Consider the following 18,970-nt stretch of genomic DNA (forward strand, 5'->3'; position numbering starts at 1 on the left):
GTCATGGTTTTGTAAGTTTCCTATCGACCAGACTGGCATTTGAGACATAGTTCCGGCCCATATACAAATGTGACGTACAACCCGCACCCACCTGTTCCCAATTAGCCTGCACACCTGTGGGATGTTCCAAATAAGTGTTTGATGAGCATTCCTCAACTTTATCAGTATTTATTGCCACCTTTCCCAACTTTTTTTGTCACGTGTTGCTGGCATCAAATTCTAAAATTAATGATTTGCACAAAAAAAAAAGTTTATCAGTTTGAACATCAAATATGTTGTCTTTGTAGCATATTCAACTGAATATGGCTTGAAAAGGATTTGCAAATCATTGTATTCTGTTTATATTTACATCGAACACCATTTCCCAACTCATATGGAAACAGGGTTTGTATTCCGCTAAGCCCAATAAAGAAACGACATTTCTCACAACATGTTCCGCAATACTTTTTTATTAAAACTTTCAAAGCCTTGAAGATAATTTTTGGATCGGCCAATAGACCCAAGCAGCGTCTCTCAAAGGTTCCAAATTAAAAATTGTAAAGAGGAATGTTAAAAGACACGAAAGCAACCAAAACTTCAAAACACCCTCATTCACATGATTACTAGTTACGGACGTAGAAATAAAGCATGTTCAGTGCGTTGCAGCCGCCGTGTTCATGGCAGGGCGACTAAAGTGCGGCTTCTTCTTGAATAATCCATCCATCCATTTCCTACAGCTTGTCCCGCTTCATTCGATCCAATGAATTTATTAGTTCTATTCTGATATTTTACACAAATGTAAACACAAGGCTAAGATGTGGATGTCAAACGCTTCTTTCAAGTTTTCTGTACAGGCGGTCGCTGGAAAAAGTTTTGTTGGCGTTCAAGTCTGTAGCGTTTTATTTCGTCCTGATATCATTATCAAGTAGACACGGTCGGTATCAGACCGATACCGATGCTGGTTGTGTTTTTATTTCCACACCGGGAAGAAAAAAACGTCTCTGCTGTCTCTGGAAGCGTCGCCGTGTCCGACGGCGTCCGCGCTCGCGGAGCAGCGTTGCCCTGGAAACAAAGTTGTCGTCACGTGATCCGTCTAAAGTTCCCGCGCCGTCGGAGTCTTCAGTGGCCGTCACCTCGCCCCCTGCGACTTCCTGTCCGCGTGTTTGCTGGCCACGTCGCGCTCGTGTTGTCGCCTCTCCGCCAGGTGCTTCAGGAGCTCCGCCTCCTGACACTGAAAGAGCAAAAAAAGCGTCACGGCCGACGGTCAGTGGTTAGGGGACGCTCGTTCGGTTCTGACCTTTCTCCTCTCGTGGGCGGCGTCCAGTTTGTGTTGGATCTCCTCCAGCGAGGGTTTGGGACGAGGGGGCGTGGTGGCCTTGGGCTCGCCGTTAAAGATGGGCGGCTTGAGGATGACCTGGAAGGCATGGCCGTTGGCACGCTTGCTCAGCTCCATCACCTCCATGTGGCGAATGTCGCCCAGGTTCAGGTCCACCACGCCTGCAGGGACACCAGACCAAACGTCAGGTTTGACGTGACATAATAACAACAATAACATCTTCACTTCTGTCCCGATAAAAAACTGTTCCTGTCCGTCAAAGACAGGTGTGTCCAAACTTTCTTAATAACGGTGTCTGGGTTCCAATCCCATTTGGGTCGACTGGTAACTCACTCTTCTGTTTAACCGCTGTCATAGGTTTTTAAAAAGTACTATGTCAAGCATCGAACTCATTTTCAACTGGACCTAAGTTAAGTCAGTGCTCTTCATAAGTGGATCTGGATTAAAATCTCAGTCTGTTTTGTTTCACCTGAGACAGTGGTCCCTGATTACCTTTGTGGGTGAACCAGTATCGTTTGTCAACATGACCCAGGATAGCTCAGTGGTTTAAACCGCCCAATAACAGGTAATGCGTTCAAATCCCAGTTGGGACGATAGGTATTTTGTTTCACCTTCATCGTAGTTCCTTACCACAACGGTGTTCTCTGAACAAGATTCCGGATGGATTAGTGGTTAACGTTTTGGGCGTACAGGGTTCAAATCCCAGGCGGTTCAAAAGAAAACTTACAACCTGCAACAGTTAAGTTAAAGATAAAGTACTAATGATTGTCACACACACACTAGGTGTGGTGGAATTTGTCCTCTGCATTTGAGGCAAGCAGTGGGCAGCAGCTGTGCCGCGCCCGGGAATCATTTATGGTGATTAAACCCCCAATTCTAACCCTTAATGCTGAGTGCCAAGCAGGGAGGTAATGGGTCCCATTTTTTTATAGCCTTTGGTATGACTCGGCCGGGGTTTGAACTCACAACCTACCGATCTCAGGGCGGACACTCTAACCACTAGGCCACTGAGTAGTTAGTGTTTTCTCTCACCTCCATCGTAGTTTACTGAGACAGGGGTCCTCGAGTACATGAACCATGTTTCAGCAGGATTGAGCATAGTTCAATGGTTACCAAAGTTGGCTTCCCCATAAGGGATACTGGGTTTGAATCCCAGTTGGGTCGATCAATATCTTAAAGTCAATGTTTTAAGTAGAATACTGAGACAGGGGTCATCAATTACATTTGTGTATGGGCTGGAATCAGGTCTCAAAGGTATCCAGGCTAGCTAAATGGTTAACATAGTCAGCACTCAAAAAGGGTTACTCAGTTCGAATCCCAGTTGGGACAGTAAGTTAGAGCCAGTATTTCGTTTGACCTCCATCGTAGTTTACTCTGACGGGGGTACTCAATCACATTTGTCTATAGGGCAAAAACTTATTTAAAAAAAGCGCTAACAGTGGTTAACACTGTTAGCGTACTGGGTTCAAATCCCAGGCAGTTCAAAAGATAACTTACATCCTGGAACAGGTTTTCTCTTACCTCCATCGCAGTTTACCGAGGCAGGGGTCCTAGATTACATTTGTGTATGCGGCGGTACCATGTTTCAGCAGAATCCAAGATAGTTCAATGGTTAACACAGTTAGTTCCCTATAATGGGTACTGGCTTTGAATCCCAGTTGGGTTGATCAGTAACTTACAGTCAGTGTTTTGTCTCACCTCTATTGCGACAGGGGTCCTCAATCAGATTTGTGTATGGACCCAGGATAGTTTAACCAATGAGGGTTACTCTGTCCTAATCCCAGTTGAGACGATAGGTAAGGTCAGTATTTTATTTTAACTTCATCGTAGTTTACTCTGACAGGGGTATCCTATCCCATTTGGGTATGGGATGAAATCTGTGTGCATAATGGGTTCAAATCCCAGGCAGTTCAAAAGATAACTTACAACCTGGAACAGTTTGTGTTTTCTCTCCCCTCTAACGTAGTTTACTGAGACAGGGGTCCTAGATTACATGAATTATGTTTCAGCAGGACCCAGGATAGTTCATTTGTTGGCTCCCAAAGAAGGGGTACTGCATTTGAATCCCAGTTGGGTTGATCAGTAACTTAGAGTCAGTGTTTTGTTTCACCTGCAACATGGTTTACTGAGATAGGGGTCCTACATTACATGAACCATGGATAGTTCAATAGTTGGCTCCCAAAGAACGGGTACTGGGTTTGAATGCCAGTTGGGTTGATCAGTGACTTAGAGTCAGTGTTTTGTTTCACCGCCAACGTAGTTTACTGAAACAGGGGTCCTAGATTACATGAACCATGTTTCAGCAGGACTCAGGATAGATCAATGGTTGGCTCCCAAAGAAGGGGTACTGGGTTTGAATCCCAGTTGGGTTGATCAGTAACTTAGAGTCAGTGTTTTGTTTCACCACCTACATAGTTTACTGAGATAGGAGTCCTACATTACATGAACCATGGATAGTTCAATAGTTGGCTCCCAAAGAACGGGTACTGGGTTTGAATGCCAGTTGGGTTGATCAGTGACTTAGGGTCAGTGTTTTGTTTCACCGCCAACATAGTTTACTGAAACAGGGGTCCTAGATTACATGAACCATGTTTCAGCAGGACTCAGGATAGATCAATGGTTGGCTCCCAAAGAAGGGGTACTGCATTTGAATCCCAGTTGGGTTGATCAGTAACTTAGAGTCAGTGTTTTGTTTCACCACCAACATAGTTTACTGAGATAGGGGTCCTACATTACATGAACCATGGATAGTTCAATAGTTGGCTCCCAAAGAACGGGTACTGGGTTTGAATGCCAGTTGGGTTGATCAGTGACTTAGAGTCAGTGTTTTGTTTCACCGCCAACATAGTTTACTGAAACAGGGGTCCTAGATTACATGAACCATGTTTCAGCAGGACTCAGGATAGATCAATGGTTGGCTCCCAAAGAAGGGGTACTGGGTTTGAATCCCAGTTGGGTTGATCAGTAACTTAGAGTCAGTGTTTTGTTTCACCACCAACATAGTTTACTGAGATAGGGGTCCTACATTACATGAACCATGGATAGTTCAATAGTTGGCTCCCAAAGAAGGGGTACTGGGTTTGAATGCCAGTTGGGTTGATCAGTGACTTAGAGTCAGTGTTTTGTTTCACCGCCAACGTAGTTTACTGAAACAGGGGTCCTAGATTACATGAACCATGTTTTATCAGGACCCAGGATAGGTCAATGGTTGGCTCCCAAAGAAGGAGTACTGGGTTGGAATCCCAGTTGAGTTGATAAGTAACTTAGAGTCTGTGTGTTGTTTCACATCCATCGTAGTTTACTGAGACAATGGTCTCTTGTGTAAGGGCTGGAATCCGGCCTCGGCGGAACCCAGGGTGGCTCAATTTCTAAAGCTCTGGCTACACGTCATCAAGACGACATATTTTGTGTGGGTTTTTTACATCACCCACACAGAATAAAGTTATGTAGTAGTTGCTTGATTATAATTGAACAGGTAAGTAAATGGTAAAGATAATAATAATCAACATAATAATTGAGGGTGCTGACCAGTGAATTGATAATAAGAATCTTAACATTAACTCCGCCCCAACGTATATAAACCTGACATCTACAGTCATGGTTTTGTAAGTTACCTATCAACCCGACTGGCATTCGAACGCAGTACCCCTTATTTGAGACATGGTTCCGGCCCATACACAAATGTGATCTACAACCCGTATCAGCACACTTTGATTGAGGTGAAATTAAACACCGTCACTCCCAGGATTGTAGGCTATCTTCTGAACTGACTGGAATTCAAACCCGGTACCCCTTACTGGGAGCCAAGGGTGTCAACAACAGACCTGTCCTGGGTCTTGTTGAGAGGAATCTAATCATCTAAGTAAGCAATGATAGCGGTAAAACGAAACAGTGAGCTGCGGTATCAATCGATCCAACTGGGATTCGAACCCAGATACCATTATTAAGAGTCAGTGAAGTTAGCTGTGCCTTAATTTAAAGCCAAATGTGATCACGTGACTGTGAGGACGTGTCAGCTGACCTTCCTTCTGCGCAGACAAGGCATTAGGTGGCTTCTGGAGGATGCAGGAGCACAAAAACGACACCAGAGGGAGCTCTCGCAACTTCTCCCTGTAGGCTGGAAAGAGACAAACGCCAACAATAAGTACGCCAATAATAATAATCATAGTCATAATAATAATGATAACAATAAAATTATTTATAACAATAATTTTAATCGAATTATAGTATTATAAGAATAATAATACAAGTAATATTAAAGTTAATCTAAGACAAGTGTATTATTGAAGAACAATTCCCCTAATATTTTAATACTATCTAATATATTCTTTTTTTTTATCAATGCCAATATCAATATTACGCATACAATTAATAGGAAAAAAAATCAATGCAGGTATTGATAACCAAAATGAGTACTAATACATTAATATTGACATCAACATTTCCATTAATATTAGCATTATTATTTGTAAATTATAGTCATGTATTATCAATAGATTCATATGTATCCATCAATATTATTTATGTTTTGAATTAAAATTATGTTTATTATTATTGTTTAGTGCTAACAACAATAGTAATAATAATTAAATTATAAACATGGTATGATAATGATATTACAACTAATATTAATGTTAATAGTAAGACAATCCTAATTGGACTGTAATAGGACAAAAATCTAATAAAATTGTAATTTTATTTTTTATATAATTATTGTTACTATTAATATTAATGCATAAATGCGGATACTAATACCAACATAAATAGTAATATTAATATTGATACTAACATTATTATTGCTGTTAGAATTAAATGTATATGATAGTCATATTTTAATGTGTTAACAAAAAATAGTTATGGATCAATATTCTTCGTGTTTAAAATTAACATACTTTTTAATATTAATATTTTATGTTAACAAAAATGATGATTGTAATCAAAATATTTTGAATTTTTTTTTAACTTTTTACAGTGAAATTAATTTCAAGTAATAGAAAGAAGAAACATAATATAATAATTTCAATGATATCAATGTTTTAGTATTGAGAGAATTGTTTCTATTAATATTAAAATATTAAAGCAGATAATACAACATAACAAAATATGTAATATTAGTATAAACATGAATTTTCAACTTGAATAGTGATATCAATTTAATATTAACAATGTATATATATATAATATATGTGAATCATATATTCCTCATAATTATATGTATCAATATTATTTGCATTTAGAATTAACATAATCTTTAATATTAACATTTTATGTTAACAAAAATGATGATTGTAATAATCAAAATATTTTGAAAAAAATACATTTTACTTTTTACAGTGCAATTAATTACAAGTAACAGAAAATAAACATAATATAATAATTTCAATGATATCAATATTTTAGTACTGACATAATTGTTTCTATTAATATTAAAGCATATAATACAAACATAATAAAATATGTAATATTAGCATAAACATGAATTTTCAATACCATTACTCTGTCAAAGTTATTTGGTGTTGAACCCCAAGATGCAGAGATGGAGGCAGACATGGAATGTGAAAACATGATTTAATTAAATACTAAGACAAAACCAAAACCAAAAGGGTACAAACAAAAAGCGTGCACGAGGCGGATAATCAAACAAAAGGAGCTAGCCTGGGAGCTAGAAAATAATGAACAGGAGCTTAGCGTGGAAGCTAGCGGACAGGCAAACTGAAGTCGTACTTCTATAATGAAAAATAAAACGGAAGCAGGGAACAAAAAACAGTAAGCTACAAACATCAACTGAATATAGCTTACCGCCACGCTGCAAAGACAAGGTACGACACGACAGGAGCAATAACACATCACAAGTGCGACTAGACGTGACATCGACAAGACAATACAATGATCCAGCAACTGACACAAGACAAAGCTGGTACAAATAGGAGCAGGCTGATTGGCAACAGGTGTGGCCAGGTGCCAATCAGCCGCAGCTGAGGAAGAACACAGCACTCAGGGAACAAGACAAAATAAGAGCACTAGACAGGAACTAAAGACAGGAGATACTAAACACAGCGGAAACAGACAAATGCAGAGGAAAAAACTGAAACATGGACAAACTGTCAGGGGAAACCCTGACATACTCACTTGAATAGTGATATCAATTTGATATTTTATACAGTATCAATCATATATTCCTCATATACTACCCTTTGAGTACAATCCGTCCGACACTGATTGTTATGTATTACTTCGGTACTCTTGTCTTGTTCTGTATATTGTAGAGTATTTTGTATTTCTACAGTGTTTTGTATATTGTACAGGATTGCTTATTTTATTTGATAGTAGTCTGTTTATTTCAATTGTTAGTTCTTGTGTTATTTATTTTACCCCATATTTGTTCCCACAGCCGCACCTTAAGTTGGAGTCTTCAATCTCGTTATATGCAAATATAATGACAATAAAGTCTATTCTATTCTATATTTATATATATCAATATTATTTGCATTTAGAATTAAATCGTGTCTAATATGAAGGGTTATTGCAACAACAAAGATGATAATAATGTTAACAATATCAATTCAGTGCCAACAAGAAGTCTGAGTGGGGGAGAAGAAACGTACCTGATGACGTCATGGCTGCTAGGAAGACTTTGTGAAGTCAGCTAGACTGCACTCAGGGAGTAATGTTGGTCCTGTGAGTCTAAAAAGAGGTACAAATATTTCAATAAAGGCATCACACACACAAAGCATGCATGGAACTTTGCAGATAATTCATAAAAATATCATCAGCTGGATGAGTTCAAAAGTAATCATTTGCGTCATTTTGTGTTTTAAAGAAGTAAACATTTACGACGTCTTCTCCAGCCAAAATGCGCTCCTCTCTTTTGTCCGATTACCATGACATCATCCTTATTATTCACGGCGCGTCTGAGCGATGATGTCATTTTTTTTTTAAATAATGGTCTTCATCACCCAAGCAGGGTGGCGCCAATTCGAGACAATAACGGGCAAAAGGAGGCGAAGAGAAACTATATAAATGTGGGGCGGGAAATAGGAGGAAGAGATTCTCACTCACCAGTTTGATGTCGGGGCTTCACGCTGAAGATGTGCAGCATCCTCCGCAGCATCAGCACCACCGCACAGCAGCTGCTGCATGACATCACTTTGGAGCCTTCCCATTGGCTTGAGGAGAGGCGTGGGCTCCCATTGGTCACGACACAGCAAAGAAGAGGGGGTGTGCTGTGGGTCTTTTCTCGCGTGGGAAGGAGGACACGCATCCCTTTTTTTTTTTTTGTGGTTGATTATCATCATGAAAGAAAATATCATCATTATGTATTTCCATGTATAATTATCATTTGTTATTTCATGTATTTACCCATGATGCACTTCAATGTCCTCTATAAAAAAAAAACCGTTGTGTGTGTTTCAGAAAGCAGGGTGAGGGAACTCCTCGCCGCAGATGATGTCATGATCAGCCAATCAGGTGTGACTACACAGCTTTTGTTTTTTGTTTTCCCCTCTCACACAAGGAAATAGGAATGATCTGTTCCAGAGTCAATCCGTGACATCTTTTCACACAAAAAGAGTACAGTAGGAAGCACAAACAATATTGAAGTGAATTACATCTACAGTGCCAGCGATTGTGCAAGTTCTCCCACTTCAAAGGATGACAGAGGTCTGTCATTTTCATCATAGGTACACTTCACCTGGGAGAGACAGAATGTGGGAAAAAAATCCAGGAATTCACATTGTAGGAATTTTAAAGAATTTATTTGTAAATGATTGTGGAAAATAAGTATTTGGTCAACCATTCAAAGCTCTCACTGATGGAAGGAGGTTTTGGCTCCAAATCTCAGGATACATGGCCCCATTCATTCTTTCCTTAACACGGATCAATCGTCCAATCCAATCCACTTTATTTATGTCGCACATTTAAACAACAATAACGTTTCCAAAGTGCTGCACGGCCATGTTAAAAACAATTGTAAAAAAATAAATAAATAAAATAAAATTTAAAAAAAGTATATATATATATATATTATGCTCCACCAATGACTGAATAAAAACAAAAAATAAATAAATATAAAACCAATAAAAACAATATAAAAACAAATATGATTAAAAACTATTTTAAAGGGTAAAATCAATTAAAACAGTAAAATAGAAATCAAAGTGTATAAAACACACAGAGGACAGAGGACCACACAACTCACGTAGTGTTAAAAGCCAAAGAATAAAAGTGGGTCTTAAGACGAGACTTAAAAGAGTCCACTGTGGGAGCAGTTTGAACATGGAGGGCCAGAGTGTTCCAGATCTTAGGGCCGACCACAGAGAAGGTCCTGTCTCCCCTGGTCTTAAGTCTGGTCTTGGGCACCACGAGCTGGAACTGGCTCTCGGACCTCAGAGCACGTGCAGGAATGTAAATTTGGATGAGGTCCGAGATATATTGAGGTGGCAGTCCATGTAAAGATTTAAAAACAAACAGCAATGTTTTAAAATCCATTCTAAAATGAACAGGGAGCCAGTGCAAACTCTGAAGAATTGGGGTTCTATGCTGGCGTTTCCTGGCCCCTGTTAAAAGTCCTGCTGCCGCGTTCTGGACTAACTGCAACCGGGAGAGAGCTTTTTGGCCAATGCCAGCATAAAGTGCACTGCAGTAGTCCAGGCCACTTGAAATAAAAGCATGCACGACTTGTTCAAAAAGGTTAAAAGATAAAAACGGTTGAACCTTTACTAAAAGACGAAGGTGATAAAAACAAGATTTTAAAACGCCATTGACTTGTTTGTCTAGTTTAAAATGGCTGTCTATAGTGACGCCAAGGCTGTCCCCTTAGCGGAAAAACGGCCCCAAAGCATGATGTTTCCACCCCCATGCCTCACAGTAGGTATGGTGTTCTTGGGATGCAACTCAGTATTCGTCTTCCTCCAAACACGACAAGTTGAGTTTATACCAAAATGGATACATGGATGATACAGCAGAGGATTGGGAGAATGTCATGTGGTCAGATGAATCCAAAATAGAACTTTTTGGTATAAACTCAACTCATGCTTTGGGGCTGTTTTTCTGCTAAGGGGACAGGACGATTGATCCGTGTTAAGGAAAGAATGAATGGGGCCATGTATCCTGAGATTTGGAGCCAAAACCTCCTTCCATCAGTGAGAGCTTTGAATGGTTGACCAAATACTTATTTTCCACCATCATTTACAAATAAATTCTTTAAAATTCCTACAATGTGAATTCCTGGATTTTTTTTTTCACATTCTGTCTCTCACAGTTGAAGTGTACCTATGATGAACATTACAGACCTCTGTCATCATTTGAAGTGGGAGAACTTGCACAATCGCTGGCTGACTATAAATAATTTTTGCCCCATTGTATATAGCACTTTTCTCTAGTGCGGGGGTCGGCAACCCATGGATCTAGAGCCGCCTGCGGCTCTTTAGCGCCGCCCTAGTAGCTCTCTGGAGCTTTTTCAAAAATGTATAAAAACTGGAAAAAGATGAGAGGAAAAAAATATAAAAAATATTTTTTTTTTAATATGGTTTCTGTAGGAGGACAAACATGACACAAACCTCCCTAATTGTTATAAAGCGCACTGTTTATATTAAACATGCTTCACTGATTCAAGTATTTAGTGAGCGCCGTTTTGTCCTACTAATTTTGGCGGTCCTTGAACTCACCGTAGTTTGTTTACTTGTATAACTTTCTCCGTCTTTCTAAGAAGTGTTTTATGCCACTTCTTTTTCTGTCTCATTTTGTCCACCAAACTTTAAACATTGTTCATGAATGCACAAAGGTGAGTTTGGTTGATGTTTTTGACTTACGTGGAGTGCTAATCAGACATATTTGGTCACTGCATGACTGCAAGCTAATCGATGCTAACATGCTATTTAGGCTAGCTGTATGTACATATTGCATCATTATGCCTCATTTGTAACTATATTTGAGCTTATTTAGTTTCCTTTAAGTCCTCATAATTCAATTCATATCTCATGACACACTATCTATGTAATATGGCTTTTAATTTTTTGCAGCTCCAGACATATTTGTTTTTTTATTTTTGGTCCAATATGGCTCTTTCAACATTTTGGGTTGCCGACCCCTGATCTACGATACAAATAATTTATATTGCGACATCTAGTGGACGCATTTAGAACAGCAGTTTCTTTTCATTCAAAAATGTTCAGCTCATTTTTCAAGTCATCCCGTGGGCCAAATAAAAACTGTTTGTGGGCTGCATTCGTACGTTTGACAGCCCTGATTTAAGTGTATCACTTCCTGTTCAAAAAAATTGCATGAATTTACCATGAATTGATTAACGTGGACCCCGACTTAAACAAGTTGAAAAACTTATTGGGGTGTTACCATTTAGTGGTCAATTGTACTGAATATGTACTGTACTGTGCTATCTACTGATAAAAGTATCAATCAATCAATCAAAAATATAGACTGGTGAAGGCCTTGTCAAAACCGGTCTGTGTTTGGTAGAATCCTGTGCAGTTTATATTAAAATGATGCATACTTGCCAACCCTCCCGGATTTTCCGGGGGACTCCTGAAATTCAGTGCCTCTCCCGTAAACCTCCCTGGACAAATTTTCTCCTCAAAATCTCCTGAAATGCAGGCGAAGCTGGAGGCCACTCCTCCTCCAGCTCAATGCGGACCTGAGTGACGTGTACAAAGAGAGTGTCTGCCCAATGACGTTATAACTAGAATGATCGAGGGCGAGTTCTTGGTTTCTTATGTGGGTTTATTGTTGGGCAGTTTCATTAACGTCCTCCCAGCGCGGTAAAACAACACACAACAGCAGCAGTCCGAATTTGTCTACCTAAAGCAGTTCGTCTGCCAAACAGCAATGTTGTGACACTTTTAAACAGGACAATACTGCCATCTACTGTACATGCATATGGTTAGAAAACAAGGATGGAATATTCAACCCTCAACTCAACAATGAGTAGATGAGTGTTGTGTAAATGTGTAAATAAATGAACACTGAAATTCAAGTTTTTCTTTTATATTATATATATATATATATACACACATAGCTAGAATTCACTGAAAATCAAGTATTTCTTTATATATATATATATATGAAATACTTGACTAGGTGAATCTACGAATCTAGCGGTATACTCCTCACCTCATAACCAAGCCCCCCAATATATATAAAAATTCTTCAGGACAACCTAAAATCATCAGCCTGGAAGTTGGGTCTTGGGCGCAGTTGGGTGTTCCAACAGGACAACGACCCCAAAAACGCGTCAAACGCGGTAAAGGAATGGCTAGATTGGCTAGAATCGTTATGGTTGGAGGAGGAAGTTGTGACGGCACAGAACCACAAGGGGGCAGTAAATCTCTGATTTAGAGCTGAAGAAACAAGTCCATGTCAGAAAACCAACACATTTAGCTGAATTGCGCCAGTTTTGTCAAGAGGAGTGGTCAAAAAATCACCCAGAAGCTTGTGGATGGCTACCAAAAGGGTCTTATTGCAGTGAAACTTGCCAAGGGACATTTAACCAAATATTAACATTACTGTATGTATACTTTTGACCCAGGACATTTAGTCACATTTTCAGTAGACCCATAATAAATTCATAAGAGAACCAAACTTCATGAATTTTTTTTTGTGACCAACAAGTATGTGCTCCAATCACTCCATCACAAAAAAAATAATAATAGAGTTGTAAAAATGATTGGAAACTCAACACAGCCATGACATTATGTTTGTTAAAGCCATATACTCTTTTTGTCTGTCAAATTGATGACGTCACTAAAGGGGTTGGATCCAAGGCCAAGTACCTGGCTATTTAGGGAGGAGTCGGGATCTTGCTCAGGTGTTGCTGAGTAGAGGCGCAACAGGTTTTGACTGTGCCAGGCTAGTATTTGTTTGCTCCCGTGTATTTTCCGTTTTTGTACAAAGTGTTATATAAATGTGACTTTATGATATTAAATATTTTTGTTAAACATGGACACAATTTTTGGACAACAACTATTAGCCGGCTGCACAACTAGCTTCATTATATTCGGCAACCAGTAGCAGTAAAAGTAAAGGACTTTACCGCTACAATGTTCTCTACAAGTGGATGTAAACTTTTGACCACGACTGTATGACCTAAATGAAATGTGTCATCGATGACATCATGTATTAGTAATTTCATGTGTGATTAAATTATTGCAAGGCGTGACTATTAAAGCAAATAGAGGTGGCCAACTCAAACATTGTTCTTCATACAGCTGTGTAATAAATGAAAGCTAGTGAAATATATTAAAAAGCAAACCAAACATAACTTTTATTTTGACTAAGTAAAGAAAACATGACAAAAAAAGATGACTGCGCCCCCATAAAACATTAAAAAAACATCCATCAATCCATCCATTTTCTACAACTTGTCCCTCTCGGGGTGGCTGAAGCCTATCCCAGCTGCATTCGGGCAGAAGGCGGTGTACACCCTGGACAAGTCGCCACCTCGTCGCAGGGCCAATACAGATAGACAGACATTATTATTATTTTTTTAATTGCAGGCTGCATTTCACTTCACAAAAGTCCCCAGCTTGTCCATGAAGAGGTGAAGAAATAAGAGCCTGTTTTTGTTTTTAACTTTCCGGCAATCCGCACTTTCGATTTCGGACCTGAATCACCTCCCTCCTCTCCTGCAGGAAGCTTCCGAAGGAGTCTTTCTCTTTGCTCTCCTCCATTTCTGTGGAGAAAAAAAAAATAATAAAAAGTTATTTGGAGCTTTGGGCAGACACCCGGCAGACGTCAGCGAGCCTCACTGCTGTGGTCGATGTCGTCCGTGTCGCTGTCAACGTCGTCTTCGTCCTCGGAGTCGGGGGTGCCGCGGGTCATGATGAGGTCGCTGGGTCCGGCCACGTCCACTTTTTCTGCGGAACACAACACGTGCGTGGGGGTTAAACTACCTTATTTTCCAGACTACAAGGCGCACTTAAAATCCTTTTTTTTCCTCCTCATAACTCAACAGTGCGCCTTATAACCACCGGGCCTAATCCATCTTCTTCCACTTATCCGAGGTCGGGTCACGGGGGCAGCAGCCTAAGCAGGGAAGCCCAGACTTTCCTCTCCCCAGCTACTTCATCCAGCTCTTCCCGGGGGATCCCGAGGCGTTCCCAGGCCAGCCGGGAGACATAGTCTTCCCCGTGGCCTCCTACCGGTCATCCTGAGCAGATGCCCGAATCACCTCATCTGGCTCCTCTCCATGTGGAGGAGCAGCGGCTTTACTTTGAGTTCCTCCCGGATGGCAGAGCTTCTCACCCTATCTCTAAGGGAGAGACCCGCCACACGGCGGAGGAAACTCATTTCGGCCGCTTGTACCCGTGATCTTATCCTTTCGGTCATGACCCAAAGCTCATGACCATAGGTGAGGATGGGAACGTAGATCGACCGGTGAATTGAGAGCTCTGCCTTCCGGCTCAGCTCCTTCTTCACCACAACGGATCGATACAGCGTCCGCATTACTGAAGACGCTGCATCGATCTCACGATCCACTCAGGCCTCACTCGTGAACAAGACTCCGAAGTACTTGAACTCCTCCACTTGGGGCAGGGTCTCCTCCCTAACCCGGGCCTAATGTACTGAATAATTCTGGTTTTGCTTACTGACCTCAAAGCAATTTTATTTGTTAAAATGTTGTAATGATAAGTGTGACCAGTAGATGGCAGTCAAACATAAGAGACATGTGTAGACTGCACTGTGACAGCAATATGATAAGAGATACATGTAGACTGCACTACGATGGCAATATGACTCAAGTAAACAACACCAACATTTTATATGTTCCATTGAAAATATAGAACATTACACACGGCGCTCAAAAATCTATCAAAATGTTTTAGTACGACTTTGGTAAGCTATGAAGCTGCACCGCTTGATGGATTGTCAACATATAAGTATTATTACGGTGTGTGTGTATAAGGTAAGAGATTATCTGGCATCTTGTTTCGCACTATTATGCAAAATCAACTTTTCTTACCTTCTGGTACTTGCTTATCTGTATTTGGGATCTGCGCAAGTCCTGAAAAATTGCGCGAGCCCGCCTTTGTAGTCCATGACGATTCCGTAGTCGATAATTGAAGTGAATTATATTTATATAGCGCTTTTTCTCTAGTGACTCAAAGAGCTTTACATAGTGAATCCCAATATCTAAGTTACATTTCAACCAGTGTGGGTGGCACTGGGAGCAGGTGGGTAAAGTGTCTTGCCCAAGGACACAACGGCAGTGACTAGAATGGCAGAAGCTGGGATCGAACCTCGAACCCTTAAGTTGCTGGCACGGCCTCTCTACCAACCGAGCTATACCGCCCCAAGATAAGCTTCTTCGTTTTCTCTATCTTCTTGTTTTGGGACATTCATCCTCCGCTGTTACTATTTCTAATATAAAGTAGTGTAAAGTTCTTACTTATATCTGTCAGTAAACCCGCCATGAAAGCGGTAAAACATACCGGTGTAGTGAGTTTACATTATTCACTCAAGGAACTTTACTTATTAGAGAGTTCCGGTCGGAGGATTTTTCACGGGACATATTTTCAGCATTATAGTTTCCGGATGAGGATATGTTGCTCTGTTATTGATTTAAATAAAGTCTGAATGTCATTAAAACAGTTAGCACCATCTTTTGACTCTTCTTCCACTCCCGTCCTTGCACGCTACACCGTTACAACAAAGATGACGGGGAGAAGACGCTGCCGAAGGTGAGCCACGTAAATAAGACCGCCCACAATACGCCGCATCCGGAAGATGATCTGTAAAACATCACCTATGCAACATTTTGAGCAAAGAACCAAAATTACATGTTATGTAGACCACAAGGAAGTGTTTCACATTTAGAAAAAATAATCAGAATATGACTCCTTTAAAGCGCCTTATATATGAAAAAAGATTTTAAAAAAATTGGCCATTCATCGGCAGTGCGCCTTATAATCCGGAAAATACACAAACTAAATACGCCAGAAGACTTTCTGGTGAAAAATAAATGAAAAACAATATAAGCAAACATCATAGTAGCCATTTTTCAGCTTTGCCATAGAAGTGTTTTCTTGTAAAAGGTGCACTATGAGTCATATCAAGAGTTTTCATTAGAAATGTCCGATAATATCAGACTGCCGATATCGGCGGAAAAATGCTTTAAAATGTAAAATCGGAAATTATCAGTATCGGTTCCAAAAAGTATAATTTATGACTTTCTAAAACAATGCTGTGCACAAGGACGTAGGGAGAAGTACAGAGCGCCAATAAACCTTAAAAGCACTGCCTTTGCGTGCCGTCCAAGTCACATAATATCTACGGATTTTCACACACACAAGTGAATGCAACCATACTTGGTCAACAGCCATACATGTCACATTGAGAGTGCCCGTATAAACAACATTAACACTGTTACAAATATGCGCCACACCAAACAAGAATGACAAACACATTTCGGCAGAACATCCACACCGTAACACAACATAAATACAACAGAACAAATACCCAGAACCCCTTGCAGCACTAACTCTTACAAATATGGGCCACACTGTATACCCACACCAAACAAGAATGACAAACACTTTTTGGGAGAACATCTGCACCGTAACACAATATAAACCCAACACTATCTCTTCCTGGACGCAACAATATACACCCCTCGCTACCCTCCAACCCCGCCCACCTCAACCTCCTCATGCTCTCTCAGGGAGAGCATGTCCCAAATGCCAAGCTGTTGTTTTGAGGCATATTAAAACAAAAATTGCCCTTTGTGACTTCAATAATAAATATGGCAATGCCATTTTGGCATTTTTTCCCATAAGTTGAGTTGATTTATTTTGGAAAACCTTGTTACATTGTTTAATGCATCCAGCGAGGCATCACAACAAAATTAGGCATAATAATGTGTTACTTCCACGACTGTTTAACTAAACTCCCCTCTTGTCTCTCATGGACACACACCTGTTGTTGACTTTGGACTAGCGACTGCAATACATCAAGGCCGCGGAACAGAGACACACACAAAAATATACGCCACACGTACACGCCCCATCCCCCCCAAGCCAACGCCCTCAACGGAAATCCCACAGGGGTGATGAATGGATGGTCAGCACCTGAGAGCTGCGGCCTGCCACCATGACCTTGAACTAGTACCTTCCCTCTGTTGCTAGATATCTCGAGATCTTTGTTGTAATATGTATATGTGCTTTGCTATGGAGGTTTTTGCCCAGTCTGGATTGTATTTTTTTACTCATCCTCCCACAGCGTTTACCTTTTTTCTATCTTTTACGGGGCGCCTTATGGCGACCCATCAGCGTTCTTGTTTTGTAACCCTGTACACCAGGGGTGCCCATTACGTCGATCGCGAGCTACCAGTCGACCGCGGGGGGTGTGTCAGTCGATCTCCAGTCAGGCTTTTAAAAAAAATAGACCTAAAAATGAGTGATCATCAATCTTCACCAAGACGTCACTTAAATGACATTCACGGTACCGGAGGGTCTTGTGAGATGACGCTGGCTGCTGCAAGATCATTATTATGAAAATATGACCGAGAGGAAGGCGAGAAACACTTTTTATTTCAACAGACTCTCGCGCCGTACCTTCCGTCAAAACTCTAAAGGCCGACTGCACATTTCCTATCTTCACAATAAAAGCCCTGCTTCATGCTGCCTGCGCTAACTAAATACAGAGTCTGGGAAAACTGGCGTGCACAAGCGATCCCTCAGAAAGCTGGCGTGCACATCACTTGTGCACGCCAGCTTTCTGAGACTCTTATTTTGTTAGCGCAGGCAGCATGAAGCAGGGCTTTTATTGTGAAGATAGGAACTGTGCAGTCGGCCTTTAGAGTTTTGACGGAAGGGACGGCGCGAAAGTCTGTTGAAATAAAAAGTGTTTCTCGCCTTCCTCTCTGTCATATTTTCATAATAATGAACCGGCAGCAGCCAGCGTCATCTCACAAGACCCTCGGGTGCCGTGAATGTCAATCAAGCAAGCTACGGAATTTGCCGCCAATGTTTTTCTTGTAAAGTGTATGGAAGCTGGATGAATTAGATGCCAAAAACCAACCACTTTCATGTGGTATTGTACAGAAAGGACAACTTTTTTTCTCCTCCATTTGAAAATGTGGGCGTTATCATCATTACTGTCTGATTCCAATCAATGCAAGTCATCAGAATCTGGTAATACACCAACTTATATTCTTGTCTTCGTGAAAGAAAGACATCTATATGTGTTACACATGCTTGTATTATCATTAAACACATTTAACTTGTTTACAAAAATGTCTCTTTCATAAATAAATAAATATAAATGTTATATATAAATGAGGTAGATCCCCTCGAGTTGGTCAATTGAAAAGTAGCTCGCCTGCAGAAAAAGTGTGGGCACCCCTGCTGTACACTGTTTGTTTGTCTAATCTTGAACAGGTTTGTGCTGAAAACAAAGTTTTGTTTTACTTGTTTAATGACAATAAAGACCTATCCTATCGTATATCGGTATCGGAAATTAAGAGTTGGACAATATCGGATATCTGCAAAAAAGCCATTATAGGACATCTGTAGTTCTCATGTAAGAACAAAAGGTAGAGGAAAGCACAACAAAGGGTATTAGGACTTTGGCGACGACAGGAAACCAAAATAAATGTTTGGCCATAGCTGACCTGAAACAGACGTGGCCATGTTGACTTCGCCGAGA

General features: G+C 40.4%; 2 protein-coding genes and 1 long non-coding RNA gene across 4 annotated transcripts in view; 1 reads left to right on the forward strand and 2 right to left on the reverse strand.

Moving 5' to 3' along the window:
- LOC133535712 (uncharacterized) overlaps nt 1–18,970 on the forward strand; it is a 42,082-nt gene that overhangs the window by 10,939 nt on the left and 12,173 nt on the right. Inside the window, exon 2 of the long non-coding RNA XR_009802308.1 lies at nt 8,729–8,782. This is a non-coding gene — a long non-coding RNA (uncharacterized LOC133535712). The remainder of the gene's footprint in view (nt 1–8,728; nt 8,783–18,970) is intronic.
- LOC133569570 (stathmin-4-like) lies at nt 440–8,454 on the reverse strand. 2 transcript variants are annotated; one of them, XM_061922004.1, is made up of 5 exons: nt 8,375–8,454; nt 7,921–7,999; nt 5,337–5,432; nt 1,277–1,476; nt 440–1,210 (listed from the first exon to the last, which is right to left on the reverse strand). In XM_061922004.1, the coding sequence occupies exons 2-5, from the start codon at nt 7,931–7,933 to the stop codon at nt 1,109–1,111; spliced, it is 411 nt and encodes a 136-aa protein (XP_061777988.1). In that variant the 5' UTR covers nt 7,934–7,999; nt 8,375–8,454; the 3' UTR covers nt 440–1,108. The 2 variants fall into 2 exon arrangements, with proteins under 2 accessions (XP_061777988.1, XP_061777995.1); XM_061922011.1 differs by lacking the exons at nt 7,921–7,999; nt 8,375–8,454 and adding an exon at nt 7,115–7,197.
- gpn1 (GPN-loop GTPase 1) overlaps nt 13,561–18,970 on the reverse strand; it is a 22,910-nt gene continuing 17,500 nt past the window's right edge. Inside the window, exons 11-13 of the mRNA XM_061875649.1 lie at nt 18,936–18,970; nt 14,074–14,181; nt 13,561–13,997 (exon numbers count right to left, since the gene is read on the reverse strand). The exon at nt 18,936–18,970 is cut by the window's right edge and continues 53 nt beyond it. Of these exons, the coding sequence (XP_061731633.1) occupies nt 13,894–13,997; nt 14,074–14,181; nt 18,936–18,970 (247 nt within the window). The 3' untranslated portion in view covers nt 13,561–13,893. The remainder of the gene's footprint in view (nt 13,998–14,073; nt 14,182–18,935) is intronic.

The sequence above is a fragment of the Nerophis ophidion genome, linkage group LG02 (genome assembly GCF_033978795.1).
Source record: "Nerophis ophidion isolate RoL-2023_Sa linkage group LG02, RoL_Noph_v1.0, whole genome shotgun sequence".
Taxonomy (NCBI): Eukaryota; Metazoa; Chordata; class Actinopteri; order Syngnathiformes; family Syngnathidae; genus Nerophis; species Nerophis ophidion.